Source organism: Pseudophryne corroboree, chromosome 8 (assembly GCF_028390025.1).
Source record: "Pseudophryne corroboree isolate aPseCor3 chromosome 8, aPseCor3.hap2, whole genome shotgun sequence".
Taxonomy (NCBI): Eukaryota; Metazoa; Chordata; class Amphibia; order Anura; family Myobatrachidae; genus Pseudophryne; species Pseudophryne corroboree.
The window spans coordinates 351,821,738-351,849,319 of record NC_086451.1 but is presented as its reverse complement, the minus strand read 5'-3'; the positions used below and the strand labels follow the sequence as shown (position 1 = coordinate 351,849,319).

Genomic DNA, 27,582 nt, shown 5'->3' with positions numbered 1-27,582 from the left:
AGTCTTACTACCCAGATAAGAATCAGGCCATAATAAGGTATTAAAGCTAGCTACCTCACCCATTTATGTACATAGCATCCCACTGTAAATATTAATCTGAGACATTCAATATTATTTGTCTTGTTACTATTAATCCTGTAGTAGAGACTTCACTCTCCACATATGGATTATTCTTTTGAAAGTTCTAACACATAATAACTCTAATTAATCAAATACATGTTAATGAGCATATATATATATATTGCTGATCACACAATACTGCGCTGTATGGGCTCTTACTCAACTATACAGTATAATCAGCATCTCACATAATGGCTCATTCTGAGGTTGAGATAATCTGCATTACACACAGACCATCCACATGGGGGCTGTGTTACATGGTAACAGTAACCAAATATAGGGGCCGATTCAGACCTGATCGCTGCTGTGCGTTTTCGCACACAGCGGGCGATCAGACACAAACTGCGCATGCGTATGCACCGCAATGCGCAGGTGCGTTGCATGGCTACAAAGCAGATCGCCGCTCAGCAACGGGTTTGTGCAACAAATCCGTTCACATGGGCGAACGCAAGGAGATTGACAGGAAGAAGGCGTTTGTGGGTGTCAACTAACCGTTTGCAGGGAGGGTGTCTGACGTCAATTCCGGCCCCGAACAGGCTGATATGATGGCAGCGACTGAGTAAGTCCTGGCTGCGCAGAGACTGCACAAAATCAGTTTGTGCAGCTCTGCTACACATGCGATCGCACACTTGCACAGCTAAAATACACTCCACCCATAGGCGGCAACTATCCGATCGCAGGGCTGTAAAAATCGCTGCCTAGCGATCAGGTTTGAATTACCCCATTGGTAAGAGCTACAAAATACATCAGATGATAATATACACAGCTGTGCATTACATTGTATTTGAAAATATTTTATAGCAAACTATGCCATTTTCAAATATATCTTTAGCGTTCCCTACACTGATATACAATACTACTGAAAGAAATAAGCTGTATTGATAGTAATTCAAATTTCTCTTACGTCCTAGAGGATGCTGGGGACTCCGTAAGGACTATGGGGATAGACGGGCTCCGCAGGAGACATGGGCACTTTAAGAAAGACTTTAGATCTGGTGTGCACTGGCTCCTCCCTCTATGCCCCTCCTCCAGACCTCAGTTTGATACTGTGCCCAGTGGAGACTGGGTGCTTTTCAGAGAGCTCTCCTGAGCTTTCTGACAGAAAGTATATTTGTTAGGTTTTTTATTTTCAGGGAGCCTGCTGGCAACAGACTCCCTGCATCGAGGGACGGAGGGGAGAGAAGCAGACCTACTTCTGTGAGTTTCAAGGCTCTGCTTCTTAGGCTACTGGACACCATTAGCTCCAGAGGGAGTCAGAACACAGGTCTCACCCTGGAGTTCGTCCCGGAGCCGCGCTGCCGTTCTCCTCACAGAGCCGGAAGATAGAAGCCGGGTGAGTATGAGAAGAAAAGAAGACTTCAGAGGCGGCAGAAGACTTCATGATCTTCACTGAGGTAACGCACAGCAGTGCAGCTGTGCGCCATTGCTCCCACACACCTCACACACGGCAGTCACTGTAAGGATGCAGGGCACAGGGGGGGGCGCCCTGGGCAGCAATATAAACCTAATTTCTGGCAAAAGAGATATATATATATATATACAGCTAGGCACTGTATATATAAAGAGCCCCCGCCAGTTTTTATTATATTTAAGCGGGACAGAAGCCCGGCGGCGGGGCTTCTCCCTCAGCACTCACCAGCGCCATTTTCTCCACAGCACAGCTGAGAGGAAGCTCCCCGGATTCTCCCCTGCTTATCCACGGTGAAAGGGGGTTTCAGAGAAGAGGAGGGGCACATAATTGGCAGAAAATAATAGTATTACAGCACTACTGGGTAAACACATTGTGTGTTTTTTCCTGGGGTATTAGCGCTGAGTGTGTGCTGGCATACTCTCTCTCTCTCTCTCTGTCTCTCCAAAGGGCCTTGTGGGGGAACTGTCTTCAGATAAGCAAATTCCCTTAGTGTGTGGTGTGTCGGTACATGTGTGTCGACATGTCTGAGGTAAAAGGCTCTTCTAAGGAGGAGATGGAGCAACTGTGTGTGTGTGGTGTCTCCGTCGACAACGCCGACACCTGACTGGATATGTGGAATTAAGTGCTGAGGTAAATTTATTGCACAAAAGATTAGAGAACAGACAGGGAATCTACCCATGTCTGTCCCTATGTCGCAGGGACCTTCAGAGTCTCAAAACGCCCACTATCCAAAATAATAGACACTGATACCGACACGGAGTCTGACTCCAGTGTCGACTACGATGATGCAAAGTTACAGCCAAAACTGGCAGAAAAGTATTCAATTTATGATTATTGTAATAAAAGATGTTTTGCATATCACTGATGACCCATCTGTCCCTGACACGAGGGTACACATGTTTAAGGGGAAGAAAGCTGAGATAACATTTCCCCCCTCTCATGAACCAAATGAATTGTGTGACAAAGAGAGGGAATCTCCAGACAAGAAACTGCAGTTTCCCAAAAGAATTCTCATGGCGTATCCTTTCCCTGCTAGGGCCAGTATACGATGGGAATCCTCCCCTAGGGTGGACAAGGCATTGACACGTTTACCCAAAAGGTAGCGCTGACATACCAAGATACAGCTACCCTCAGGGATCCTGCAGATAGCATGCAGAAAAGTACTTTTAAGTCCATTTACACACATTCTGATACACTACTCAGACCGGCGATTGTGCCGGCATGGGTTTATAGCGCTGTAGCAGCGTGGACAGATACCTTATCAGCGGAGATTGAAACCCTAGATAAGGATACCATGTTATTGACCCTAGGATATATAAAAGATGCTGTCTTATATATAAGACATGCTCAAAGAGACATTGGTCTACTGGGTTCTAGAGTCAACGCTATGTCGATTTCTGCTAGACGTGTCCTGTGGAACATGCAATGGACAGGTGATGCCGACTAAAAGAAGCATATGAAGGTTTTACCTTACAAGGGTGAGGAATTGTGTGGAGAAGGGCTCTCGGACCTGGTCTCCACAGCTATAGCTGGTAAATCTGATCTTTTGCATTATATTCCCTCACAGCCTAAGAAAGCACGACATTATCAAATGCAGTCCTTTCGGTCGCAGAAAAACAAGAAAGTACGAGGAGCGTCCTTTCTTACCAGAGGAAAGGGCACAGCTAGTTCCCAGGAACAGAAGTCCTCCCCGGCCTCTACTAAATCCACCGCATGACGCTGGGGCTCCGCTAAGGGAGTCCGCCCCAGTGGGAGCACGTATTCGACTCTTCAGCCACATCTGAGTTCACTCACAGGTGGATCCCTGGGCAATATAAATTGTTTCTCAGGGTTACAAGCTGGAATTCGAAGAGGTGCCTCCTCGCCGGTTTTCCTTATCGGCCCTACCGGCTTCTCCCCCAGAAAGGGAGATAATATTAAATACAATTCACACATTGTATCTCCAACAGGTGGGGCTCAAGGTTCCCCTCCTTCAACAAGGAAGGGGATATTACTCAACCTTGGCTGTAGTCCCGAAACCGGACGGTTCGGTCAGACCTATTTTAAAATTAAAATCTCTGAACCTATACATGAAAAGGTTCAAATTCAAGGTGGAATCGCTCAGCGATCATCGCCAGCCTGGAAGGGGGGGATTTTATGGTGTATCTAGACATAAAGGCTGCATACCTTCATGTTCCCATTTATCCACCCCATCAGGCGTACCTGAGAATTACGGTACAGTATTGTCATTACCAATTTCAGGGTAATTGGCGGAAATTATGGTGCTCCTACGCAAGCAAGGAGTCACAATTATCCCATACTTGGACGATCTCCTAATAAGGGCGAGATCAAAAGAGCAGTTGTTGAACAGTGTGTCACTTTCGCTGAAGGTGTCACAGCAACTCGGCAACTCGGCTGGATTCTCAATATCCCGAAGTCACAGTTGGTTCCTATGACTCGTCTGCCCTTCTTGGGTATGATTCTGAATACGGACCAGAAATGGGTTTATCTTCCGATAGAGAAGGCCCAGGAACTAATGACTCTGGTAAAAAACCTATTAAAGCCAAAACAGGTATCAGTGCATCACTGCACTCGGGTCCTGGGAAAGATGGTGGCATCTTACGGGGCCATTCCCTTCGGCAGGTTCCATGCGAGGACTTTCCAATGGGATCTACGGGAAAAGTGGTCCGGATCACATCTACAGATGCATCAGTTAATCACCCTGTCCCCTAGGGCCAGGGTGTCTCTCCTATGGTGGCTGCAGAGTGCTCACCTTCTGCAGGGTCGCAGGTTCGCCATTCAGGACTGGATTCTGGTAGCCACGGACGCGAGCCTCCGAGGTGGGGGAGCAGTCACACAGGGAAGAAACTTCCAAGGTCTTTGGGTCAAGTCAAAAAACTTGTATTCAAATCAACATCCTGGAGCTGAGGGCCATATACAACGCCCTTCGGCAAGCGGAAACATTGCTTCGCGACCTACCGGTTCTGATCCAGGCAGACAACATCACCGCAGTGGCTCATGTAAACCGCCAAGGCGGCACAAAGAGCAGAGTGGAATTGGCAGAAGCCACCAGGATTCTCCGCTGGGCGGAAAATCATGTAAACGTATTTTCAGCAGTTCATTCCGGGAGTGGACAACTGAGAAGCAGACTTCCTCAGCAAACACGACCTGCATCCAAGAGAGGACTTCTTTAGGAAGCCTTCGCACAGATTGCAAGTCAGTGGGAACTGCCACAGATAGACATGATGGCGTCCCGCCTCAACAAGAAGCTACAGAGGTATTGCACCAGGTCAAGAGACCCTCAGGCAGTAGCTGTAGATGCCCTGGTAACACCGTGGGTGTTCCAGTCGGTCTATGTATTTCCCCCTCTTCCTCTCATACCCAAGGTGTTGAGAATAGTAAGAAAAAGAGGAGTGAGAACAATCCTCATTGTTCCAGATTGGCCACGAAGGACCTGGTATCCGGATCTGCAGAAAATGCTCACAGAAACTCCGTGGCCTCTTCCTCTAAGACAGGACCTGTTGCAACAGGGGCCCTGTCTATTCCAAGACTTACCGCGGCTGCGTTGGATGGCATGGCGGTTGAACGCCGGATCCTAGCGGATAAGGGTATTCCGGATGAGGTCATTGCTACGCTAATAAAGGCTAGGAAGGACATGACATCTAAACATTGTCACCGTATATGGCGAAAATATGTTTCTTTGGTGTGAGGCCAGGAATGCTCCTACGGAAGAATTCCATCTGGGCTGTTTCCTTCACTTCCTGCAAACTGGAGTGAATTTCGGCCTAAAATTAGGATCTATTAAGGTTCAGATTTTGGCCTTATCCATTTTCTTTCAAAAGGAATTGGCCTCTCTCCCTGAAGTACAAACTTTTGTGAAGGGAGTACTGCATATTCAGCCTCCTTTTGTACCTCCGGTGACGCCTTGGGACCTTAATGTGGTGTTACGTTTCATTAAGTCACACTGGTTTGAACCACTTAAAACGGTGGAGTTGAAAAATCTCACTTGGAAGGTGGTCATGTTATTAGCCTTGGCTTCGGCTAGGCGAGTGTCGGAATTAGCGGCTTTATCACATAAAAGCCCCTATCGGGTTTTCCATATGGATAGAGCGGAATTGCGGACCCGTCCTCAATTCCTGCCAAAAGTGGTTTCATCCTTTCATATGAACTATTGTGGTGCCTGTGGCTACGCGTGACTTGGAGGATCCCGAGTCCCTTGATGTGGTCAGGGCTTTGAAAATTTACGTGGTCAGAAAAACAGAAGCACTGTTTGTCATGTATGCAACCAACAAGATTGGTGCCCCTGCTTCAAAGTAGACTATTGCTCGCTGGATCTGTAACACGATTCAGCAGGCAAATTCTACGGCGGGATTGCCGTTGCCTAAATCGGTCAAGGCCCATTCCACTAGGAAGGTGGGCTCTTCTTGGACGGCTGCCCGAGGGGTCTCGGCGCTACAGCTGTACCGAGCTACTACTTGGTCGGGTTCAAACACCTTTGCAAAGTTCTATAAGTTTGATACCCTGGCTGAGGAGGACCTCCTGTTTGCTCAATCAATGCTGCAGAGTTATCCGCACTCTCCCGCCCGTTTGGGAGCTTTGGTATAATCCCCATGGTCCTTACGGAGTCCCCAGCATACTCTAGGACGTAAGAGAAAATAAGATTTTAAACCTACCTTTAAATCTTTTTCTCGTAGTCCGTAGAGGATGCTGGGCGCCCGTCCCAAGTGCGGACAACTTCTGCAAGACTTGTATATAGTTATTGCTTAAATAAGTGTTATGTTATAGTCTCATCGGTCTTGGACTGATGCTATGTTGTTTTCATACTGTTAACTGGATAGTATATCACAAGTTATACGGTGTGATTGGTGTGGCTGGTATGAATCTTGCCCTTGGATTAACAAAAATCCTTTCCTCGTACTGTCCGTCTCCTCTGGGCACAGTTTCGCTAAATGAGGTCTGGAGGAGGGGCATAGAGGGAGGAGCCAGTGCACACCAGATCTAAAGTCTTTCTTAAAGTGCCCATGTCTCCTGCGGAGCCCGTCTATCCCCATGGTCCTTACGGAGTCCCCAGCATCCTCTACGGACTACGAGAAAAAGATTTACCGGTAGGTTTAAAATCTTATTTTTCTTGACCAACACGAACTATAAAACATTGGCCCTCATTCCGAGTTGATCGGTCGCAAGGCGAATTTAGCAGAGTTACACACGCTAAGCCGCCGCCTACTGGGAGTGAATCTTAGCTTATCAAAATTGCGACCGATGTATTCGCAATATTGCGATTAATAACTACTTAGCAGTTTCAGAGTAGCTCCAGACTTACTCTGCCTGTGCGATCATTTCAGTGCTTGTCGTTCCTGGTTGACGTCACAAACACACCCAGCGTTCGCCCAGGCACTCCCACCGTTTCTCCGGCCACTCCTGCGTTTTTTCCGGAAACGGTAGCGTTTTCAGCCACACGCCCCTGAAACGCCGTGTTTCCGCCCAGTAACACCCATTTCCTGTCAATCACATTACGATCGCCGGAGCGAAGAAAAAGCCGTGAGTAAAAATACTTTCATCATAGTAAAGTTACTTGGCGCAGTCGCAGTGCGAACATTGCGCATGCGTACTAAGCGGATTTTCACTGTGATGCGATGAAAAATACCGAGCGAACAACTCGGAATGAGGGCCATTACGTATGGTACTTAGTGGTTTTTAATAATTTTACTCATACGTCCTAGAGGATGCTGGGGACGACATCAAGACCATGGGGTATAGACGGGATCTGCAGGAGACATGGGCATTCTAAAGACTTTTCATTTGGTGTGAACTGGCTCCTCCCTCTATGCCCCTCCTCCAAACCTCAGTTTTAGAAATGTGCCCAGGTCGACTGGATGCACTCTGAGGAGCTCTACTGAGTTTCTCTGAAAAGACTTATGTTAGGTTTTTTATTTTCAGGGAGATCTGCTGGCATCAGACTCCCTGCTTCGTGGGACTGAGGGGGCAGAAGTAGGAACCAGATTCCTAAAGAGTTTCATGGCTCTGCTTCTGGCTGACAGGATAGCATTAGCTCCTGAAGGGAACTGAACGCTAGCCGTGCCTAGATGCTCACTCCCACAGCACGCCGTCACCCCCCTCACAGAGCCAGAAGTCAGAAGACAGGTGAGTGTTAGAAGACAGATCTTCAATCAAGAAAGTGACGGCTAAAGGTACCGCGCGGCTGGCGGGAGTGCAGCGCGCCATGTTGCCCAATACACAGGCACTGCAGGGCGCGGGGGGGGGACGCCCTGGGCAGCATGAAACCTATGGAAACTGGCATAAATAAGGGGCATAAGTTGCTGAGGCACAGTCCTACCCCCACCAGTATAAAAAATTACCTCATAAAAGCTGAGGAGAAACACACCATTGAAGAGTGGAGCTTCCTCCTCAGTCAGCCAGCACACTGCTTAGCGCCATTTTCTCTCTCTCTCTCTCCTCAGGCTGCAGAGACAAGGCTGGTCCTCCTCCACTACTGAACAAGTATCAGGGTCAAAACAGTGTGATTAACATTATAAAAGCGCTGAATGTCAGTGGGCATTTTGTGTTCACAGACATTGTGTTACTGGCGCTGGGTTGTGAACTGGCAAATCCCATCTGTGTCCCTCTGACAGATTTTACTGTGGGTCTGTCCCCCTATAAGTCCCGGAGTGTCTGTGGTGTGGTTCTGCATGTGTGTGACATGTCTGTGGCAGGGAACTCTGTGGAGACATGTTAGGGACACAGAGGTGTAATATGACACCAAGAGCCTGACTGGGTAAAAGGTTATATGATAGTGTGAATCATATCAGTAAGAGGTTGGACTGAATCTCATACAGAAAATGAAAATAATCTGTTGAAGATGTGATTTTTAATAGTTCTGCCTTTCATCCACAGGGACCTTTCTGGGTCACATACAAATTTGCACAAGTAGTACAAACTGATACCGACACGGACTATGATTCCTGTGTCGACACTAGTGATTCCGGGGGAATAGGTCCTAAGTTAGCAAAAAAGCATTCAAAACATGTTTTAGCTATAAAGGAGGTGTTAGAAGTTACAAAGCCCCCTCTTTTACCACAAGGAGAGGGTTTACTTTAGTAAAGAAGTAATGTAATTTTCCCTACACCTCAGGTCTGATTTAACCTGAAAAGAAATTTCAGATTCCCAAAAGGAATTCAGGCAGCTTACCTTTTTCTAAAAAAGGTGGGAGTCACCCCGCATTTTAGACAGGGCCCTGTCATAAAAGAGAAAAGGTGTTTCTCCCTGAGCCTGGAATGGCTTCACTTAAGGAACCGACAGACCGCAAGTGAGTGAGGTGATTTATTGATGTGGCCAATGGGACACTACTCAGGCCTACCATTGTCTGTGAGTGGGTGAGTAGTGCTATTGAAAAGTGGTCAGGAAACTTGTCATTAAACATTGACACAATAGATGGAGACGAGATACTCCTAACGTTAGGTCATATCAAAGACGCTGCTGCGTACGTACTAGAATCCATGAAATATATTGGTTTCTTGGGATCAAGAACCGCTACCATGGCAGTATCGGCTCGGAGGGCGTTGTGGATTCGCCAGTAGAATGCTGATGTAGATTCCAAAATAAAATATGGAGGCTCTCCCGTATAAAATTGAGGCCTTGTTTGGTGATGGGCTGGATGCGTTAGTCTCGGCGGCTACCGCAGGTAAGTCGACATTCTTAACAAAAAGAAATAAATCTGCACAGGATATAACAATTATTTGACAATAAATTAGAAGTATTATTATTAAACCAACATGAAAGCCTACAAGAATGATACATTCAGCAAACGGTTGGTGGTGCTCCCGGAAGATAGTTATGACAACTATGAAACAACAAGTATGGTCCTTTAGAGAGAACAAAGGACCAAAAAAAAGCAACTATAAGCCTTTTCCTGGGCACACTTGAAAAAATTGAAACGATGAAATTATTAAGACATAACTTTTATTAATGTATACTTTAAGAGAAGACGAGAGCTGGCATCAATAATTGAAGAGCATAGGTGTGCACATGTACTAATGTACCTATTATAGGCAGAATAAAAATTTAGGTGAGCGAAAATAACCAAAACCTCATTCACAAAGATGAATCATATAGATCCTCTATGATCAGAATTTTATGTGAGTGAGGTCACTACCTCGAGTCCGATATAATCTGATAAATGCTATAACCTGTGACCAGGTTAATGCACTGGGTCCCAACGTATTTTAACTGCTGGAGAGTAAAATACCTACGGTACCTAGTATTCCCTGGTGGTTCCCCATCCAGGTACTAACCAGGCCCTGCAGTGCTTGGCTTCCAAGATCAGACGAGTTTGGGCATACTCAGTGCGGTCTGACCGTAGGTAAGTCTGTCTCCTAGGCGCACCGTTGACCGATTGTATTGGGACCCAGGATGTCAATCCAGAGTAAATACCAGGTTATATTTGTACAATAAGTTGATACAATAAATTGCAAAGTCGACATTCTTGCCTTATGCTCCTAAACCGGCGAAAAAGACACATCAGTCTCACATACAGTCCTTTCTGCCCAACAAATACAAAAAGGCCAAAGGTCTCCCCCTTTTTTGCAGGTAGGGGAAGGGAAAAAGGAAAGAAATCTGCAGCGTCTCCCGGATCGCAGGAGCAGAAGTCCACCCCTGCTTCTGCCAAATCTGCAGCATAACGATGGGGCTCCCTTGCGGGAGTCCGCTCAGGTGGGAGCACGTCTGAAACTTTTCAGCCAAATCTGGATTCAATCTGGCCTGGACCAATGGGTCTTACAAATAGTGTCCCATGGGTACAAACTAGATTTTCAAGACGTCCCCCCATGCCGATTTTTCAAATCGTCCTTGCCAGCTTCTCTTCAACGGCAATTAAAAAATTATGTCAGGATCAGGTCATTGTCCTGGTACCCTTGGCACAGTAAGGAGAAGGTTTTTTTATTCAAGCCTCTTCGTAGTTCTAAAGCCGGATGGCTCTGTCAGACCGATTTTAAACCTGAAAATCTGAATCTCTACCTGAAAAGGTTCAAGTTCAAGATGGAATCCCTGAGGGTAGTGATTTCCAGTCTGGAAGAGGGGGACTGCATGGTGTCAGTAGACCTAAAAGATGCTTACTTGCATGTTCCCATTTATCCTCCTCACCAATCTTATCTGAGATTCGCAGTACAGGATTGCCATTACCAGTTTCAGACGTTGCCGTTCAGACTCTCCACGGCACCGAGGGTATTCACCAAGGTGATGGCGGAGATGATGGTCCTCCTTCGTTAAAAAGGAGTCAATATAATTCCTTATCTGGACGATCTCCTGATAAAAGCGAGATCCAGGGAACAGTTGGTGCAAAACATCGCACTCTCCCTGTCAATACTCCAACAACACGGTTGGATCATGAATTTTCCAAAGTCGCAGTTGGAACTGACGACAAGATTGTCCTTTTTAGGGATGATTCTGGACACAGAAGTACGGAGAGTATTTCTTCCAGTGGAAAAGGCTCTGGAAATCCAGAAAATGGTCAAACAAATATTGAAACCAGCAAGCGTGTTGATCCATCAATGCATTCGGTTGTTGGGGAAAATGGTAGCGGCCTACGAGGCCATACAGTTTGGCCGATTTCATGCCAGAGTATTCCAGTGGGACCTGTTGGACAAGTGGTCCCGATGCCACCTACACATACACCGGAAAATAATCCTGTCCCCCAAAGCCAGGATTTCGCTCCTGTGGTGGCTACACAGTTCTCACCTACTAGAGGGACGCAGGTTTTGGATTCACGACTGGGTCCTAATAACCACGGATGCAAGTCTCCGAGGCTGGAGAGCTGTCACCCAGGGGGAAAGCTTCCAAGGAAAATGGTCAAGTCAGGAAGCCTGCCTTCACATAAACGTGCTGGAATTGAGAGCCATTTACAACGGCCTTCTACAAGCAGTACATCTTCTTCAAGATCCCGTGCAGATCCAGTCGGACAATGTAACAGCAGTCGCGTACATAAACAGGCAAGGCGGAACGAAAAGCAGAGCGGCAATGGCAGGTGACAAGGATTCTCCTCTGGGCAGAAGGACATGTTAGAGCACTGTCAGCAATTTTCATTCAGGGAGTGGACAACTGGGAAGAAGACTTCCTCAGCAGACACGCTCTCCATCCAGGAGAGTGGGGCCTCCACCAAGAAGTCTTCGCAGAGGTGACGAGTCTTTGGGGAGTTTCTCAAGTAGACATGATGGCATCTCGTCTAAACAAGAAGCTTCAGAGATATTGTTCCAGGTTGAGAGACCCTCAAGCAATGGCAGTGGATACATTGGTGACCCAGTGGGTGTTTCGGTCGGTATATGTTTTCCCTCCACTTCCACTGATTCCAAAAGTTCTCAAAATAATAATAAGAACAAGAGTTTGAGCAATCTTCATTGCCCCAGACTGGCCAAGGAGGGCTTGGTATCCAGATATTCAGGAGTTGCTCATAGAAGATCCTCTGCCTCTTCCTCCTCGAGAGGACCTACTACAGCAGGGGCTGTGTGTGTATCAAGACTTACTGCAGCTACGTTTGACGGCATGGCTGTTGAGCGTCGGATCATAGCCCGAAAGGATATTCCCAAGGAAGTCATCCCCACTCTTATTCAGGCCAGGTAAGGAGTAACTTCTAAACATTACCACCGTATTTGGAGAAAATATGTGTCTTGGTGTGAATCCAAGAAGGCTCCTACGGAAGAGTTTGAGTTGGGACGTTTTCTCCATTTTCTGCAGGCTGGTGTGGATGCGGGCCTTAGATTGGGGTCAATCAAGGTCCAGATTTCGGCCTTATAAGTTTTCTTTCAAAAACAATTGGCCTCCTTTCCAGAAGTTCAGACGTTCGTGAAAGGGGTTCTGCACATCCAACCTCCATTTGTGCCTCCAGTGGCACCATGGGACCTTAATGTGGTGTTGCAGTTCCTTCAGTCGGGTTGGTTTGAACCTCTACAAGAAATAGAGTTGAAGTTTCTCACTTGGAAAGTGGTGATGCTTTTGGCGTTGACATCCACAAGGCGGGTGTCTGAATTGGGGGCCTTGTCCCACAAGAGCCCTTACCTGATCTTCCATGAAGATAAGGCAGAGTTGAGAACTCGTCAACATTTTCTTCCAAAGGTGGTTTCCTCTTTCCACATAAACCAACCTATTGTGGTGCCAGTTGCTACTGACACATTCGCTGAGTCAAAGTCTCTAGATGTGGTTAGAGCTTTGAAGATTTATGTCGCTAGAACAGCTCGAATACGGAAAACAGAGGTTTTGTTTGTCCTGTATGCTCCCAACAAGATTGGGTGTCCTGCTTCCAAGCAGACTATTGCGCACTGGATCAGAGGTACGATTCAGCAAGCTCATTCTACGGCTGGATTGTCGTTACCGATGTCGGTGAAGGCCCATTCTACTAGGAAGGTGGGCTCCTCCTGGGCGGCTGCCCAGGGGGGTCTCGGCATTACAACTTTGCCGAGCAGCTACTTGGTCAGGGTCAAACACATTTGCAAAATTCTACAAGTTTGACACCTTGGCCGATGAGAACCTAAAGTTTGGTCGGTGCTGCAGGGTCATCCGCACTCTCCCGCCCGTACTGGAGCTTTGGTATAGACCCCATGGTCTTGATGTCGTCACCAGCATCCTCTAGGACGTATGAGAAAATAGGATTTTGATAACCTACCGGTAAATCCTTTTCTCCTAGTCCGTAGAGGATGCTGGGCGCCCGTCCCAGTGCGTACTTTACCTGCAGTTTAGTTATTACAGTTACACAAGTTGTGTTATCTTGGTGTCAGCATGTTGCTGCAATTAGTTCATGCCTGTTGGCGTGTGTTATGTTGAATGCCATGTGTGTGGCATGGTTGAGGGTGTGAGTTGGTAGATATCTCACCACTAGTCCTTTCCTCGAAATGTCAGTCTCCCTGGGCACAGTTCCTACAACTGAGGTCTGGAGGAGGGGCATAGAGGGAGGAGCCAGTTCACACCCAATGAAAAGTCTTTAGAGTGCCCATGTCTCCTGCGGATCCCGTCTATACCCCATGGTCTTGATGTCGTCCCCAGCATCCTCTACGGACTAGGAGAAAAGGATTTACCGGTAGGTTATCAAAATCCTATTATTTCTTCTTTCACTCTTTCCTTTTTGTTTTAATATTTTTTGCTAATTGTACTACACAGTACATGTACATTTGCAGTAATTTACTAAGTCATTTTTTATTTGTAAACAATTATCACAAGAGAATATGTGCACTCCACTATAACCTACATTTTCTGGTCTTCAAACTCATTTATTACCCTTGTATCTGATGTGACATGTTATTAGACTTACAGAAATTTAGACAGTTACAAGGTTGTTACTGAGAATGCAGACACTGTGAGGTCGAAAACAGCATTCTTACAATGTCAGCATTACATCTCCGAACGTTATGGGAAATGTTTGAAGGTGAAAAGCCAACACTTACAATCTTACAAATCACATTATCAGCAGGTAGGTAGCCCTTGTTTGACAGTGTCTGCATTCTCAATATTGAACTTTAAACTGTCTAAACCACATACCGTATCCAAATATACAAACAGAATCAATGATATATACTGTATATACAAACAATCCAGTGGTGTCGGCAGTCCCAAACCAGAGCAGTCTTAAATGCCCTTGTGCTCCCATAAATAAATCGGTGTCCAAAAAGGTGGCACATATCATATATTGTATAGAATGACATCACATCCATGGTTATCAATGTTTCAGGTTTAATGAAAACCCTTCACTTGTGAACCCTGTGTCTTTTTATTTACCCCTTTGATTGTTGTGCTGTGATGATATTAAGCACAGCATTTTGTGGGTCATTCCAATCCGACCACTCGCTGCAGTTTATTGCAGCGCATCGATCGGGTCGGAACTGCGCCGGCGCATGCCGGAACGGCCGAAGGCCGTCGTTCCCTAGCGATCGCCTCTGCCTGATTGACAGGCAGAGGCAGTCGCTGGGCTGAGGGGGAGGCACGGGCGCCGTTTTGGGGGCGCGGTCCGGCCAACGCAGGCGTGGCCGGACAGTGCGGGGGGTGGGCCACAGCGGCTGCGTGACGTCACACGCAGCCGCTGTGACCAGGGGCAGCGACGAGCAACTCCCGGCCGCAGGAGCTGCGTTGGCCGGAAGTTACTCCACAAGTACAAAAGCATCACCGCTGTGCGATGCTTTTGTACTTTGTGGGGGGTAGGGGGGCGGACTGACATGCGGGGCGTCCCCACGCATGTCTGGGAACATGATCGCAGCTGTGCTAAATTTAGCACAGCTACGATCAACTCGGAATGACCCTCTTTGTCTCCTCAATGCCTTATAGTGTTCAGCCCTTATCTCCTTCACCCAGTGATGAATTCTGTAGTGTAATTGCTGCTTGATTCACACAAGGGATGTGTGGCATTCTGATGCTCCTGGGCCGGGTGTGTATGCCTGTGGATGATGGTGATCGCGATATGCCTATGGTTGGCAAGGGTACAGACCTTGGCTGCATATGTTTGCGTTGGTGCCCCTACATTGTACGGCTGTAATGTACTTATTGTGCCACTATGCTTTTTGATAATGCTGAATAGGAAGTGATGTCACTTCCGGGTATGCGTTCCAGCTGGTGGAACGCACACCGGGCCGACTGCGGTGAGCTGTAGAAGTGATGGGGATTTAAGGAGCTGCAGGGAGAAGGTAGGTTACTTTCTTCTTGAACTGGGTCAATACCTACTTGAGCACTTTGTTGGTGATGCTCTGCACATGTTGAGCTGTTTGAAAAAGGTCCAGAGAGTACCGAAACGTCGCATTTATACAAGTACTGGTTACCAGCTCGTAGAAATGACAGAAAAACATAACAGAAATGTCAGTGCCGTCTAGTGGCCGCAGGCCGCGGAAAACACTTTTATTATATAGGATGGATTAAGCTATTAAATCTCTTTTTTTGTGCTGCATTGTGTGGTGAGTGCCTTCCTTTGAAACTAGATAGATAGATAGATAGATAGATAGATAGATAGATAGATATTAGCGAGCTGAAGTCACGTATCTCAGGGCCTAGACAATAATGTACTGTACCATCTGCTTATACAGTAGTTATATAAAATTGTTGAAGCATATCTTCATCATACTGTATAAAGGCATGGGACTTTAGACCAGGGGACTTTATATTGGCCATAGATAATCAAGGTTACCTCTAGTACCACTTTCACACAGAAAACCTGTAAATCCCAGCTTTTACCCGACATTTGAGTGCCGGGTCGTTTTGCTGCTCTTAGCAAGACCCCACTTTGCACACAGAAAAGCAGCTTACCAAGTGAAGCAGTTCTACCCTGTAATTTGCAGATCAACACGAGCATTTCTACCGTATGAAAGGGTCAACCCGGGTCGCGATTGCCGGGTCTTCGTAAAAACCAGGGTCAAAGTCCTGGGAATTTCGATCCAGATTGACCCCTTCACACAGAAAAAGGACCCTCGCAAAAAACTTTGTAAAAGTGTTTTATGCTGCAATTTGGTTTTCTGTGTGAAAGGGGTTTAATTCTCTATGCATTATTATGGTAATACACATTTGCTGCTTCTAGGATGAGATCCCGATATCTAGGTATATTTTGCCATTACTGACAGTTATCCATCCCATCATGAGCATGGCTCAAGCAGATTAAGTGATAGCATATAACGTAATAATATATAATATAGATTTTTTAGACATTACTGTCACACATGTATTATGTATTATTTAATTGGGCACAAGGAAAAAATAATATCTTGCAGCATAAATCAATATGTATTCAGATCCCAAACTGGATATTGTTTCTGGTATTGGTAATACATAGATTTTATTTAGGAATAAAACATGTTGCTTGGTAGCAGCAGTTCTCATCTCCACCTAGGTGTTATTATTACTGGTGAGTATAAGTGTTGATTTTTTTTTTAAAGAGCAAATAGAAAGCTGGCATCCATTCATTTCACTGTATCTTGTGTCAGGATTTTATTGTAGGCTTTTATATGGGCAGGGATTGGGTAAGATTTCATGCTGGGTACAGAGATGTCCTCATACACTGTTGGTTCAATCGCAACAAACAACCCATCTCAGCACACAGGGTCCCGTTGACTCACCTTGCGTTGTCTTAATTGCAATGCAGTGCAACAAAACTGCCTCACGAGACTGCTCTGATTAATTCAATATGTGACACTTGTACATCTGTGTGCAGCAAAGTCAGAATCTTTGTACAAAGTGCTACAATGCAGCAGCTTTTTTACACTCCAAATTCCATTGTGCGTCGTATACAGAATCAGACTCAGTCACACCAAGTGTTTCATATCAAATTAACCAGTGCAGTCTCGCGAAGCAGTTATGTCATTTCACATTGTGATTAAAACGCACATTTGGTATAAGAAACTTCACACTGCTCGGGAAGGCTCAGTAGAGCCAGGCGTCTGGTGCTGCATGGCGTATTGAGGCTAGGCGTGTGAGAACACATCTGTATGTGCAATGTAAAGTTGTTGATAGAGGGGAGAAGGAGGGAAGCTGTTGGCATTGTTCAAACAATCTACGGGATGTAATGCAGTCCAAGATCGCCAGAGATGCGGGTTGCTGGCCGATCTCGGACGTTTTTTTAAAGGGACAATCACCTACAAAGCACAACCATGCCTTGTAAGTGATTGTCCCTTTAAAAAAAATTGAGATCCACAGCAACCCGCCCCTCCAGCTATCTCAGAATTCATTACATCCTGCCAAGTATGTGAATAAATGTGACATATTTTCTTAGCCACTCTGTTGTATTGATTAGCTATGTACTAAAGTGATTACTGAAGTGAAGATGTAATGGTGCCCATACACTTATGAGATTATCGGTACGGGTGTAGTACAGCATTCCGTCGCCGGGAGCCCGACCGCTGGCATACCGACAGCGTGGCCAGCGCAAATGAGCCCCTTGCGGGCTCGCTGCGCTCGCCACGCTGCAGGCAGTGGCGCGCTATTTTATTCTCCCTCCAGGGGGGTCGTGGACCCCCACGAGGGAGAAAAAGTGTCGGGATTCCGGCGCCGGTATACTGTGCGCCAGGATCCCAACAGTCGGCATACTGAAGACCACCCATCGGTACTATCCTTCGATTTCGACCACATCTGTGAGAGAATTCGAAGGATTGTATGCACATTTTAGAACCTTTCGGCGCGAGGCGCGGGCACGCCGGTCGAATATCGCGTCTCAAGATATTATGTGCTGCACATAATATTTATCGAATCGCAGTGCGATCGCATGTGTTTCTATATATATATCTATCACATGGTAATCTTTTTGGCAGTTCAGGTTCGATTTCATCGCACCTGAACTGCCGGTGCGATGCCCCGCGATGTCGCGTCGCGGGGCATCGCACAAGTGTATGGGCACCATTATTGTGATGTTAGTGGTGGCAGACATACAATGAGTATACTACTAATGTACAGTACTGTAAATTACTTACAGGTATTCTGGTCATTTCTGTAATACAATATATGTGCTGATATACTGTTATCATTTCCTAAACAGTAACAAGTGTGTTTATTTTATAGGTAAATGCTGGTCCTTTAGCATACGCCAGAGCTTTTCTTGATGACAGTCTGTCCAGCAAGTATCCCAGCAAGAAGATTAAGGAGCTAAAAGATATATTCAAGTATGTTCATAATGTATTGCTGTCCTTACACAGATATTATAAAGTCTAATAGAAGTAACAGGAAAAAGTCTGCACTTAAATGCGAACATTTAAGTGAACAACCTGCATGCTAACACACAATAAATGAATGTATTTGCACCCCTTGCATTGCAGCATGGTTTATACATGTGTAAAGTTCTCTTTTAATGCTTTTGCTCCCAACTCTGAATGTTTTGCTACATTGTAAGTTCCCTAACGAACTATGGGGAGGTATCCAATTAGCCGCGATAATGCGCATGCAGTTAATGTTATCACACCTATCTCCTGAAAAATTAGCTTATCATGACTGTGTGGTCCCATTTATCGCACCTATCTTATTCCAAAATGGCGATAATGTTATTCGCGCAATAATTTTAGCTTGTAAAATCAGGAATAAGTATAGGAGAAAATGGGAAAATCTGCATGTACCCCCAAAAAGCCAAACTAATATACAGTACTGTAGGAAAACATTATAGAAGTCTATTAATGGCCATATTAAAACGATTTGGTGTAATTAAATTAGGTCAAATGGGTGATATATGCATTTTTTTTTTAAATGTGAAAAAAATTATAGAAAGCAATTTCAGCGAAATAATCGCTCTCATTAAATTTGGGGTACATAAAAGTGGGTATAAATATATATTTGGGTCATTTTAGGGGACTTTTAAAAAAAAAGTAGAAATGGACCGATTACTCCCACCTGCAAGTCTAAAGACACTTGGCCCACTGATAAAGCACCCCAATATACCTGTCCCATACCTTGTACCCCAATTCCTATCACTTTGCATTTTTTTACCCCAAAAATGACATGTCATTATTGGCCAATTAAAAACATCTACAGTAAGTACCTAATTAGTCATTCGGGGGTTTTCCCAGGGATTCTGAAACAAATCCCCATATTTTTACCTTAAAATAGGGATTTTGCACTACTTGCTTAGAGATGGTGAAGAGAAATTTGTGATAAACGCTATGGAGACTTTTCAGCGATGACTTTTCGCAGCTAATTGGATACCCAAGTTATCGCAAATGCAATAAAATATCACAGAACCACATTATCGCTGCTAATTGGCTAACCCCCTAAATATGATCATGAAACATTAGTACAGATAGATGTGATTCTACCATCTGTGGCTTGGGCACCACACAGCACTGCAGGAACCTTTCTGTAGTCCACTCCATCTGTATAAGGAGAACTTTTGTTTCACATCGGATCATAAAAAATTGTGATTGTCACTAAGCTGCTTAAATTGTGAAATATTTGAAAAGTAAAAAAAAGAAAAACGGTAATACATGTCTGTGGCCAGCAGAAATCACCTCAGGATTTATGATCAAATATACAATAGTCTGAAGATACACAGTGAAGCAAGTACTACTATTTGGGCAGTACGGCTGGTGTAATGGTTAGCATTACTGCCTTACAGCACTGAGGTCATGGGTTCAATTCCCACCATGGCCCTAACTGTGTGGAGTTTGTATATTCTCCTTGTACTTGCGTGTGTTTCCTCTGGGTACTCCGGTTTCCTCCCACAATCCAAAAATATATACTGGTAGGTTAATTGGCTCCCAACAAAATTAACCCTATATGTGAATGTGTCTGTGTGTACATGTGATAGGGAATCTAGATTGTAAGCTCCACTGAGGCAGGGGCTGATGTGAATGGCCATATATTCTCTGTAAAGCGTTGCGGAATAAGTGTGCGCTATAGAAATAACTGGTAATCAATAAATAAATATTCATTTTCTAAATACCACACATCTTACTCATACTATACTATTTGTATTTGTTTATGCCTGCTGTGCAGACTTTCTATGGAATTGTGGCAAACTATGGAGGGATTCTATAAGTAATTTACTGCATGTGAAATAGAGTGACCATTTTCTCACAAGTAAATTATTGAGTATTATTATGGGCATTAACCCAGAGAATCTGTGATAAGTTCCCAGACCTATGGGAAAACACGGTCACAGCACCTGAAAACAGTATTTATCGGGGGGAATCCCTGTTGACTGCAGCATGCGGGCTGCCTTCATGTCTAATTGAATAGCACCACTACTTCAGTTAGTCTGTGGTAAATTACCTCTGCTAATTGAATTACCCCCCAAGATGTTTTGCACTGCACATCTACTTCTATTCAGTCCCCAGCCAGACACACTCACAATTAACTGAAAATGAGTGCCCACTACCATTGCTGTCACCTATGTACAAACAGCTGTGACTGCTAACTTGACAATAAAAATTAAACTTTGTTGCACTGGAGTAAGTGAAACCGCACCATAACTTCCATTCTTATGAATTTTATAGACAGTTCGTACAAGCGTGTGGCACCGCATTGGACATAAATGAACAGCTCATTAAAGAGGATCAGTTTGAATACCACGAAGGGCTGAAATCAAACTTCAGAGAGATGGTAAAAGAACTCTCCGAAATTATCCACGAGCAGGTCTGTATTTCCCATTCCTCATTCACCTTTCCCTTTGGAGTAGCCACAAGCTTCCCAGTTGCCCCTCGTTACCCATCCAGCTGAATGTATCTGTGCAGCATCTTGGTGATAGAAGTTATTTTTAGGTATTAGGAAATTAGTTACAGTCCTCTGATAAAACAAGTATCTCCAACCACTTGTTCACTGTGTATGCTTTGTTAGTTATGAGCTAGGTTCCGTGTATAAACAAGTGCAGGAAACATTTTACAACTGTTCTCTTTGTTGTGATTTTCTATATACAAATGAAATGTGTCACTACAAAATATCATGCTATTAATAACAAAGGCTTTTTTTCACAAAATAACCCATCACTAATGCCCCTTTCACATAGAAACTGAAATTACCTGGTGAAGCAGTTCTACCCGGTAATTTCATGAAAAACACGGGTCCTTTTCCTGTGTCAAAGGGTTAAACCGGGTTGAAATTCCCGGGACTTCGACCCTGGAATTTATCAGGGTCGGAGACACAGGAATTACGACCCGGGTTGACCCTTTTACACAGAAAAAATACCTGTGTTAGTCTGCAAATTACCGGGTCGAAATTCTCGACCCTGTAATTTGCTTGTCTGTGTGAAAGGGGGGTCAGGCAGGTCCCGGCAAAACAACCCGGCATTGAAGTGCTGAGTAATTGCCGGGACTTTCATACTTTTCTGTCTGAGAGTAGTATAAACGGGTTTTTTCATTGTCAGATTATTGTCAAATGTTAAGGTAGTACATTGGGAGGCCAATCCCAGGGATCGGGATTGAAAAATGCTCAATCCCAGGATTCCCGGGATCCCGGGATTGTACTGTATTTCATTAACCACCGTTTCAAGTTCATAATTAAAAAATAAAATAATTAAAAAAAAAATTATATATATATGTATATACAGGTTGAGTATCCCATATTCTAGAAAGAGAAAAGAAGACTCTATCTTGGGGGCACTCTTTGAAATATAAATAGGGCCAGATATACCCTTAGGTATCATTAAAATATAACCTTTAATTGTATCTTTAAAATTAATAGGAATTTGAAAAGGAAAAATATATAAACACACACACAGGTTTATTCATATACACCTTGGGATCACTTGTCTATCACAAGGAGTTCAAAGAACACTGATTGCTCACTATGGAGCTTATTGGTTCAGAGAACACTGATTGCTCACCGAGGAGCTTGTTTTAATTATTTTTATTCAGATTTATTTATAACCAATTATGATCTCTCACTGTTTAAACAACCATATCATGAATAGGTATTGATTTACCGAACGTCAGCTCCTATATTCTCAAACACATGTATAATTCTAAAAATTCAAAATTTGCCCAAATGGTATATACACAGTATCCCATATCCAAATATTCCGAAATACGAAATATTCCGAAATACGGACTTTTTTGAGTGAGACTGAGATAGTGAAACCTTTGTTTTCTGATGGCTCAATGTACACAAACTTTGTTTAATACACAAAGTTATTAAAAATATTGTATTAAATTACCTTCAGGCTGTGTGTATAAGGTGTATATGAAACATAAATGAATTGTGTGAATTTAGACACACTTTGTTTAATGCACAAAGTTATTAAAAATATTGGCTAAAATATCCTTCAGGCTGTGTGTATAAGGTGTATATGAAACATAAATGCATTCTGTGCTTAGACTTGGGTCCTATCGCCATGATATCTCATTATGGTATGCAATTATTCCAAAATACGGAAAAATCCGATATCCAAAATACCTCTGGTCCCAAGCGTTTTGGATAAGGGATACTCAACCTGTATATATATATATATATATATATATATATATAATGTACATACAGCCCGGCACTCTGCTTCATGGAATAAAGTGCCCCGGTGCCCTCAGTGATGGAAGCAATATGCTAAATGAATGCTGTGGCACTCTGAGTCGTTTAAACATCAAAGGTGTATTGTAATAATCATGATGTGATTTTTCCAATACACCTTTGATGTTTAAAAGACTCAGAGTGCTGCTGCAGTAATTTATTCTATATTTATATATATATATATATATATATATATATATTTAATACTAATGAGTAGAGGGGTCACTGAGGTCCAGAGGCAGGCAGCAGAGCAGCGCAATGTGACTAACGCTGACACACTGTCATGGGTCACTCAAAGTCCACCTGCTTTAGAGTCCTCCTTAACCTTAAAATTATGGAGGGCTGGCAGGCAGGTGCATTGGAGGGTGGATGTGGCAGAAGGAGCGGGCATGGCTGGTAAGGGGCTGTGCAGCGTGACCTCGCTGACGTCACAACACACACAGCAGGGCAGCTGGGGCCAGGCAGCGTCTGAGGCTGAGCCGAGCGCTAGTACTCAGCGGCGCTGTCTGGTCAAGAATCAATAGTGCGCATGCACACTATAATCCCGTGAATCCCGGGATTGAAGGCTCAAATCCCGGCATTTTTGGCCCCAAATCCTGGGATCCCGCCGATCCCGGGATTGGCCACCCTAGTAGTACATTATGCGCCTTTCTGCAACTTTTGTTAAATGCATTTCTTTATCTTCTAAGCCTCATCCTGTATGGAGAACAGAGGACACAGCAGTAACATTCATGCTTCAACCATCCCACCACTTTTCTGCAGCTCTTATCATCCTAAATGCTGCTGGATGAGCTATCTAAGATACAGATTTAAGCACATTGCGGCACTAGACATTTTTATAACCGGTACATTTTCATTTTACTTTGATAAGTAGAATTGAAAGCTTTACTGTATGGAAGCTGGCTATTGCAGGGTCACCACACCTAGCTCTCACATTTATGACGTAATGTTTGGTTACTTGGCCATGGATCCAGGAGCAAGGTGCTGCCACCAGCTCTGTAATTTCTTAATTCTCCAGTCATAAAGGCACGGAGCAGGTTGAAACAGGCTGCAGTGAGCAGTTGTTAATGCATGTGAGATCACAAAGCCGCATAGTCATATATGTAAGTGATCATTGCAACCAAATTAGTTTCCAACATACAATGTTTCTTGCTGCTTGGCAGGCAACAGACGTCCCATTTCCCACAAACCAAACCGTGACCAACAAAATGATGGGCACTCTCTGTCCAATCACATCCACTTTATAGTGCAGCCCTTTCCACTTTTAATAAGCCCCGCACCTTTTAATGGCAGTTAATTAGGATAGAGGAGGGTTGAAATTATGGTATCAAATTCTGAACAAACAGTGTGTGACAGTTTAAAAGGAAAACTTGTTCTGTTGCACGCAAATGATAATTGGACTGTACACTTTAATATCTGATTGTAAAGAAGGTGCATACAGTACATACTGCTCTGTATCCATGGTATAATCTCCTTAATGTTTGTCTAGCAATTTCACAGTAGAGCTGGGGGGGGGGGGTGTATCTAGCTTCGCTTGTCATACTTGGTATACATTGACAGATACAGTATATTGCCCATTCTATTGAACAGGCGATATATATATATATATATATGTATAGTACATCGGCTGGTGTGTACAGACAATATGTCTGAATGACGTAGTTCACAGACATATTGCATTGGCCCTGCAGCACAGCCGATGCCCATAGTTCTGCAGATATATTGGCGCATCTGGCTGTGTATACGTGTGGTCTGCTGACATCCTGTACTCTTGCTGAAGGGACTGCTGATAAATGACATCTCAACTGGGCAGGCACATTTAAATGCCTGCCCAGTTGTGACGTCAGACACGACACATCAGGCAGATGATTGGTAAGTGTATATGCACTTACCAATTGTTAGATAGGTTGACATGTCAGCCAGGTGTGTACTCAGCCTTAGGACCAGCTCTAGAACCTGTAGTTGTTAGTTTCCAATTGAGATTGTGCATGGGGCTGTAGGAACAAAGAGATTGAGCCTTCTCTGAGCAAAATACCCGAGGCTGTGATCTGGATTTGACCAGTAACAATAAATATTTAGAGACATACGAGTATGCACTTATCAGAGTCTAATAGCAGCACTGCACTTCTGACCAAAACAGCTAAACCTTTGCACAGCACCAAAATATGTGACTCAGAGTAACCCTGTGTAAACACTCTCTAATACGTGGGAGAACTGGTTGGGAATGTCTCCTGTGTAGTTTAGTATGATATAGTACCATATGAATAATATTTTATAATACCTTCCCTTATTGAGGTACACTTAGAAGTCTCTCCAGCATCCTACAGAAGTTTCCCCAGTCTTCTACTATGAAATTAAATTCAGTCCTCCAATACAGCAAATATGGATTTTTGACGCAAGGATGGTAAGGAGTGGAATTTATTAAAATAAATTCTTCACTCCATCGGTCTGCATGATACTGCCCTCTCTTGGCTGTCCTCTTACCTCACTGACTGTTCTTTCTCCATCTCCTCTCATGACTCTAATTCACCCCCATTTCCTCTTCCAGTAGGTTCTGTTCTTGGACCACTCCTGTTCTCCCTCTATACATTTTGTTTACTTTAGGTCATCAGCTCTTTTGGCTTCCAATATCTCTATACTGATGACACCCTTTCTCACCCTGGAGGCAACTAAAACCCTCATCCACTCGCTGGTCATTTCCAGAGTGGACTACTGTAGCATCCTGTTTCCCACCTCTTTTCACTGCCTGGCTCATCTTCCTCTCCAAAAGCACTATGTCTTACTCCCCTCTCCTACAAACTCTACAGTGACTTCCCTTTCCTTCAGAACCTATTTCAAACTTCTCACACTCACAAAGCCCTCGCCTATTCCTCTCCCTTTCACATTTCTGACCGTATCTCCCTTCACACCGCCTCTTCTCTCACACTGATTACTCCCTCCCACTCATGCCTCCCAAGATTTTGCCTGTGCTGCTCTCTACCTCTGGAACTCTCTCCCCCTCTCCCTATCAGACTTTCCTACAAAACTTCAAATGGGCTCTCAAGACCCACTTCTTTATCAAAGCCTTTCAGCTCTCATCCTAACTAACTTCTCTATGCTTCTTGTCTCTCCCCTCTGTGTCACCCGTCTGTCTGTCTTCCCTTCCCCTTTAGAGTATAGGGTCCAATTCTCTCATGTGCTTTTCCTTCCCTCACTTATACCATCTCCTCCCCACTGCTATCAACAGCACCTAACCTTTTGAATTTGGCATCTGAAAATGGTTGTTTTTAGGGAATAAGCCTAAAATATTTATTGGTAAATGGGCCCTTAATGTTTTTTCTGTAGGAAACCAAAGACAAACTTTCCCCAAACAATGGCTTTGTACTTGAGTTGTATGCAATTCTGAATGTAGGTGGATATGGCGATATATAACGAACAGCGTATGCTTTACAGCCTGCCTATACAGTGTACAGCAATTCTGATTCAGCTGCATCTCAGCTAATTCTACAGTAGCAAAAGCATCCGGAGGCTTGTAGCCAGAGGAGAGACCCCAGAGATTTCAGTCGGATCTGCACCAAGTGTGGGACTGGTGCAATTGCTAATGATAGCGATACAGCTGCTCTAGCTGAAGTCTGGAAGTAGCCGGAATTGGGTGCCAAACAGAATCAGGCCCTTTAGTGAGCGTCCCAAACTAAAATTAAAATCAGGGCCTGCATTCCCAAGTAATGGAAATACATTTATGTGAGGACATTGCAGAGATCAGAATGCATAACAGGGTCAGAGATATGTCAAGTTTACACTATGTATTCTTTCCATCTGGGAAAGACAGACTGTTGGGAAGGGAAATCAGAGCACGGTCTGCCCACGTTATAGTACACATCTTAGCTTCTACCACTGCGTTAAGGAGTGTGGGAGAAATTAGCGCCTAACGAATCTTACTACATGATTTACACAGATGGAAGTAGAATATAAAATTCTGTTCCCCATCATTGTTAGTTCCCCAGGAGACTGGCATATGAAGGAATCTATTAGCTGTTTTCTCTTGTGAAGAGGAGGTTGGTAAGTCAAGAGCACATGTCCTATCTACACTGGATGTGAACAACAGATTAAACACCCCCACTCTCCTTCCATATTAAATCAGTCAGTTCTGTTTATTTTTGCCACAACTTGCATAAAGCAAAGTTGATTTTCATTAAGTGCATATAAAATTACAATAGCCAAGTCTCGATTCCCTATAAAATAATGAATAAGTTCTCAAGGATTTAGGAGCAGATGTATTAAGCCTGGAGAAGTGATAAAGCAGTGATAAGTACAAGGTGATAACACTCCAGCCAATCAACTTCAGTATGTAAATTAATAGTTTGAGCTGACTGGCTGGTGCATTATCACCTTGCACTTATCACTGCTTTATCACTTCTCCAGGCTTAATACATCTGCCCCTTAGTGACGTAAAACTGGAGTCTTCTGTGGTAACGGCTACCCACTGTTCATTTAATCACTATTAACAAGATAATGAAGTTATTAAATAAAGTATGGTGTATATGCCAATCTCTGCGCTGTAACACTTTGAATTTACACAGCAATTATTAATGAGCTACATTTATAAGACGATAGATATGTCCTCATGCACCTCTCCTCAATACGCCATGCAACGCAAGCAGTGTAGTATAGCTTACAGAAACATCACTGAGTCTGTACCAGAGACACTGGGCTGCAACTTTAACAGCACAGGAATTAGGTTTAAGTATGTACAAAGTCATAAATGAAGCACAACGGAACTTGGCATGAAACAAAGCAGCGGACGCTGCATCATAGCACTTCGTACAGATTCAGACTCAGTCGCACACAGATGTGAAAGTGTCATATATCACATTAAACAGCGCAGTCTCAGCAAGCGGGTTGTCGCATCACATTGCCACTGTGATGCACATTCAAGCTAAAAAGACAATTGGCATAAGCTGAGACCTGTCAAGAATGCGGCAATAGTGTACAAGGACACATCCGTACATTGATAGTGGTATAGTCAACATACAATTTTATTTAATAAAACACATATTTTATAAATACATAAAATGCTGTTTAAAAATGCGAGGACAATAATATTTATTATTTAATAGCTTACGTGTGCAGTGAAGTTGGTCATTTTTGTTTTATTTCTAATAATTCAT

At 44.1% G+C, this 27,582-nt stretch overlaps 1 protein-coding gene and 1 pseudogene across 2 annotated transcripts in view; one reads left to right on the top strand and one right to left on the bottom strand.

Moving 5' to 3' along the window:
• DOCK11 (dedicator of cytokinesis 11) overlaps positions 1-27,582 on the top strand; it is a 981,167-nt gene that overhangs the window by 903,928 nt on the left and 49,657 nt on the right. For both annotated transcript variants that reach the window (XM_063937505.1, XM_063937504.1), the window contains 2 exons: positions 18,014-18,114; positions 20,434-20,572. In XM_063937505.1, the coding sequence (XP_063793575.1) occupies positions 18,014-18,114; positions 20,434-20,572 (240 nt within the window). The remainder of the gene's footprint in view (positions 1-18,013; positions 18,115-20,433; positions 20,573-27,582) is intronic.
• Positions 9,750-9,868, bottom strand: LOC134950248 (5S ribosomal RNA; annotated as a pseudogene).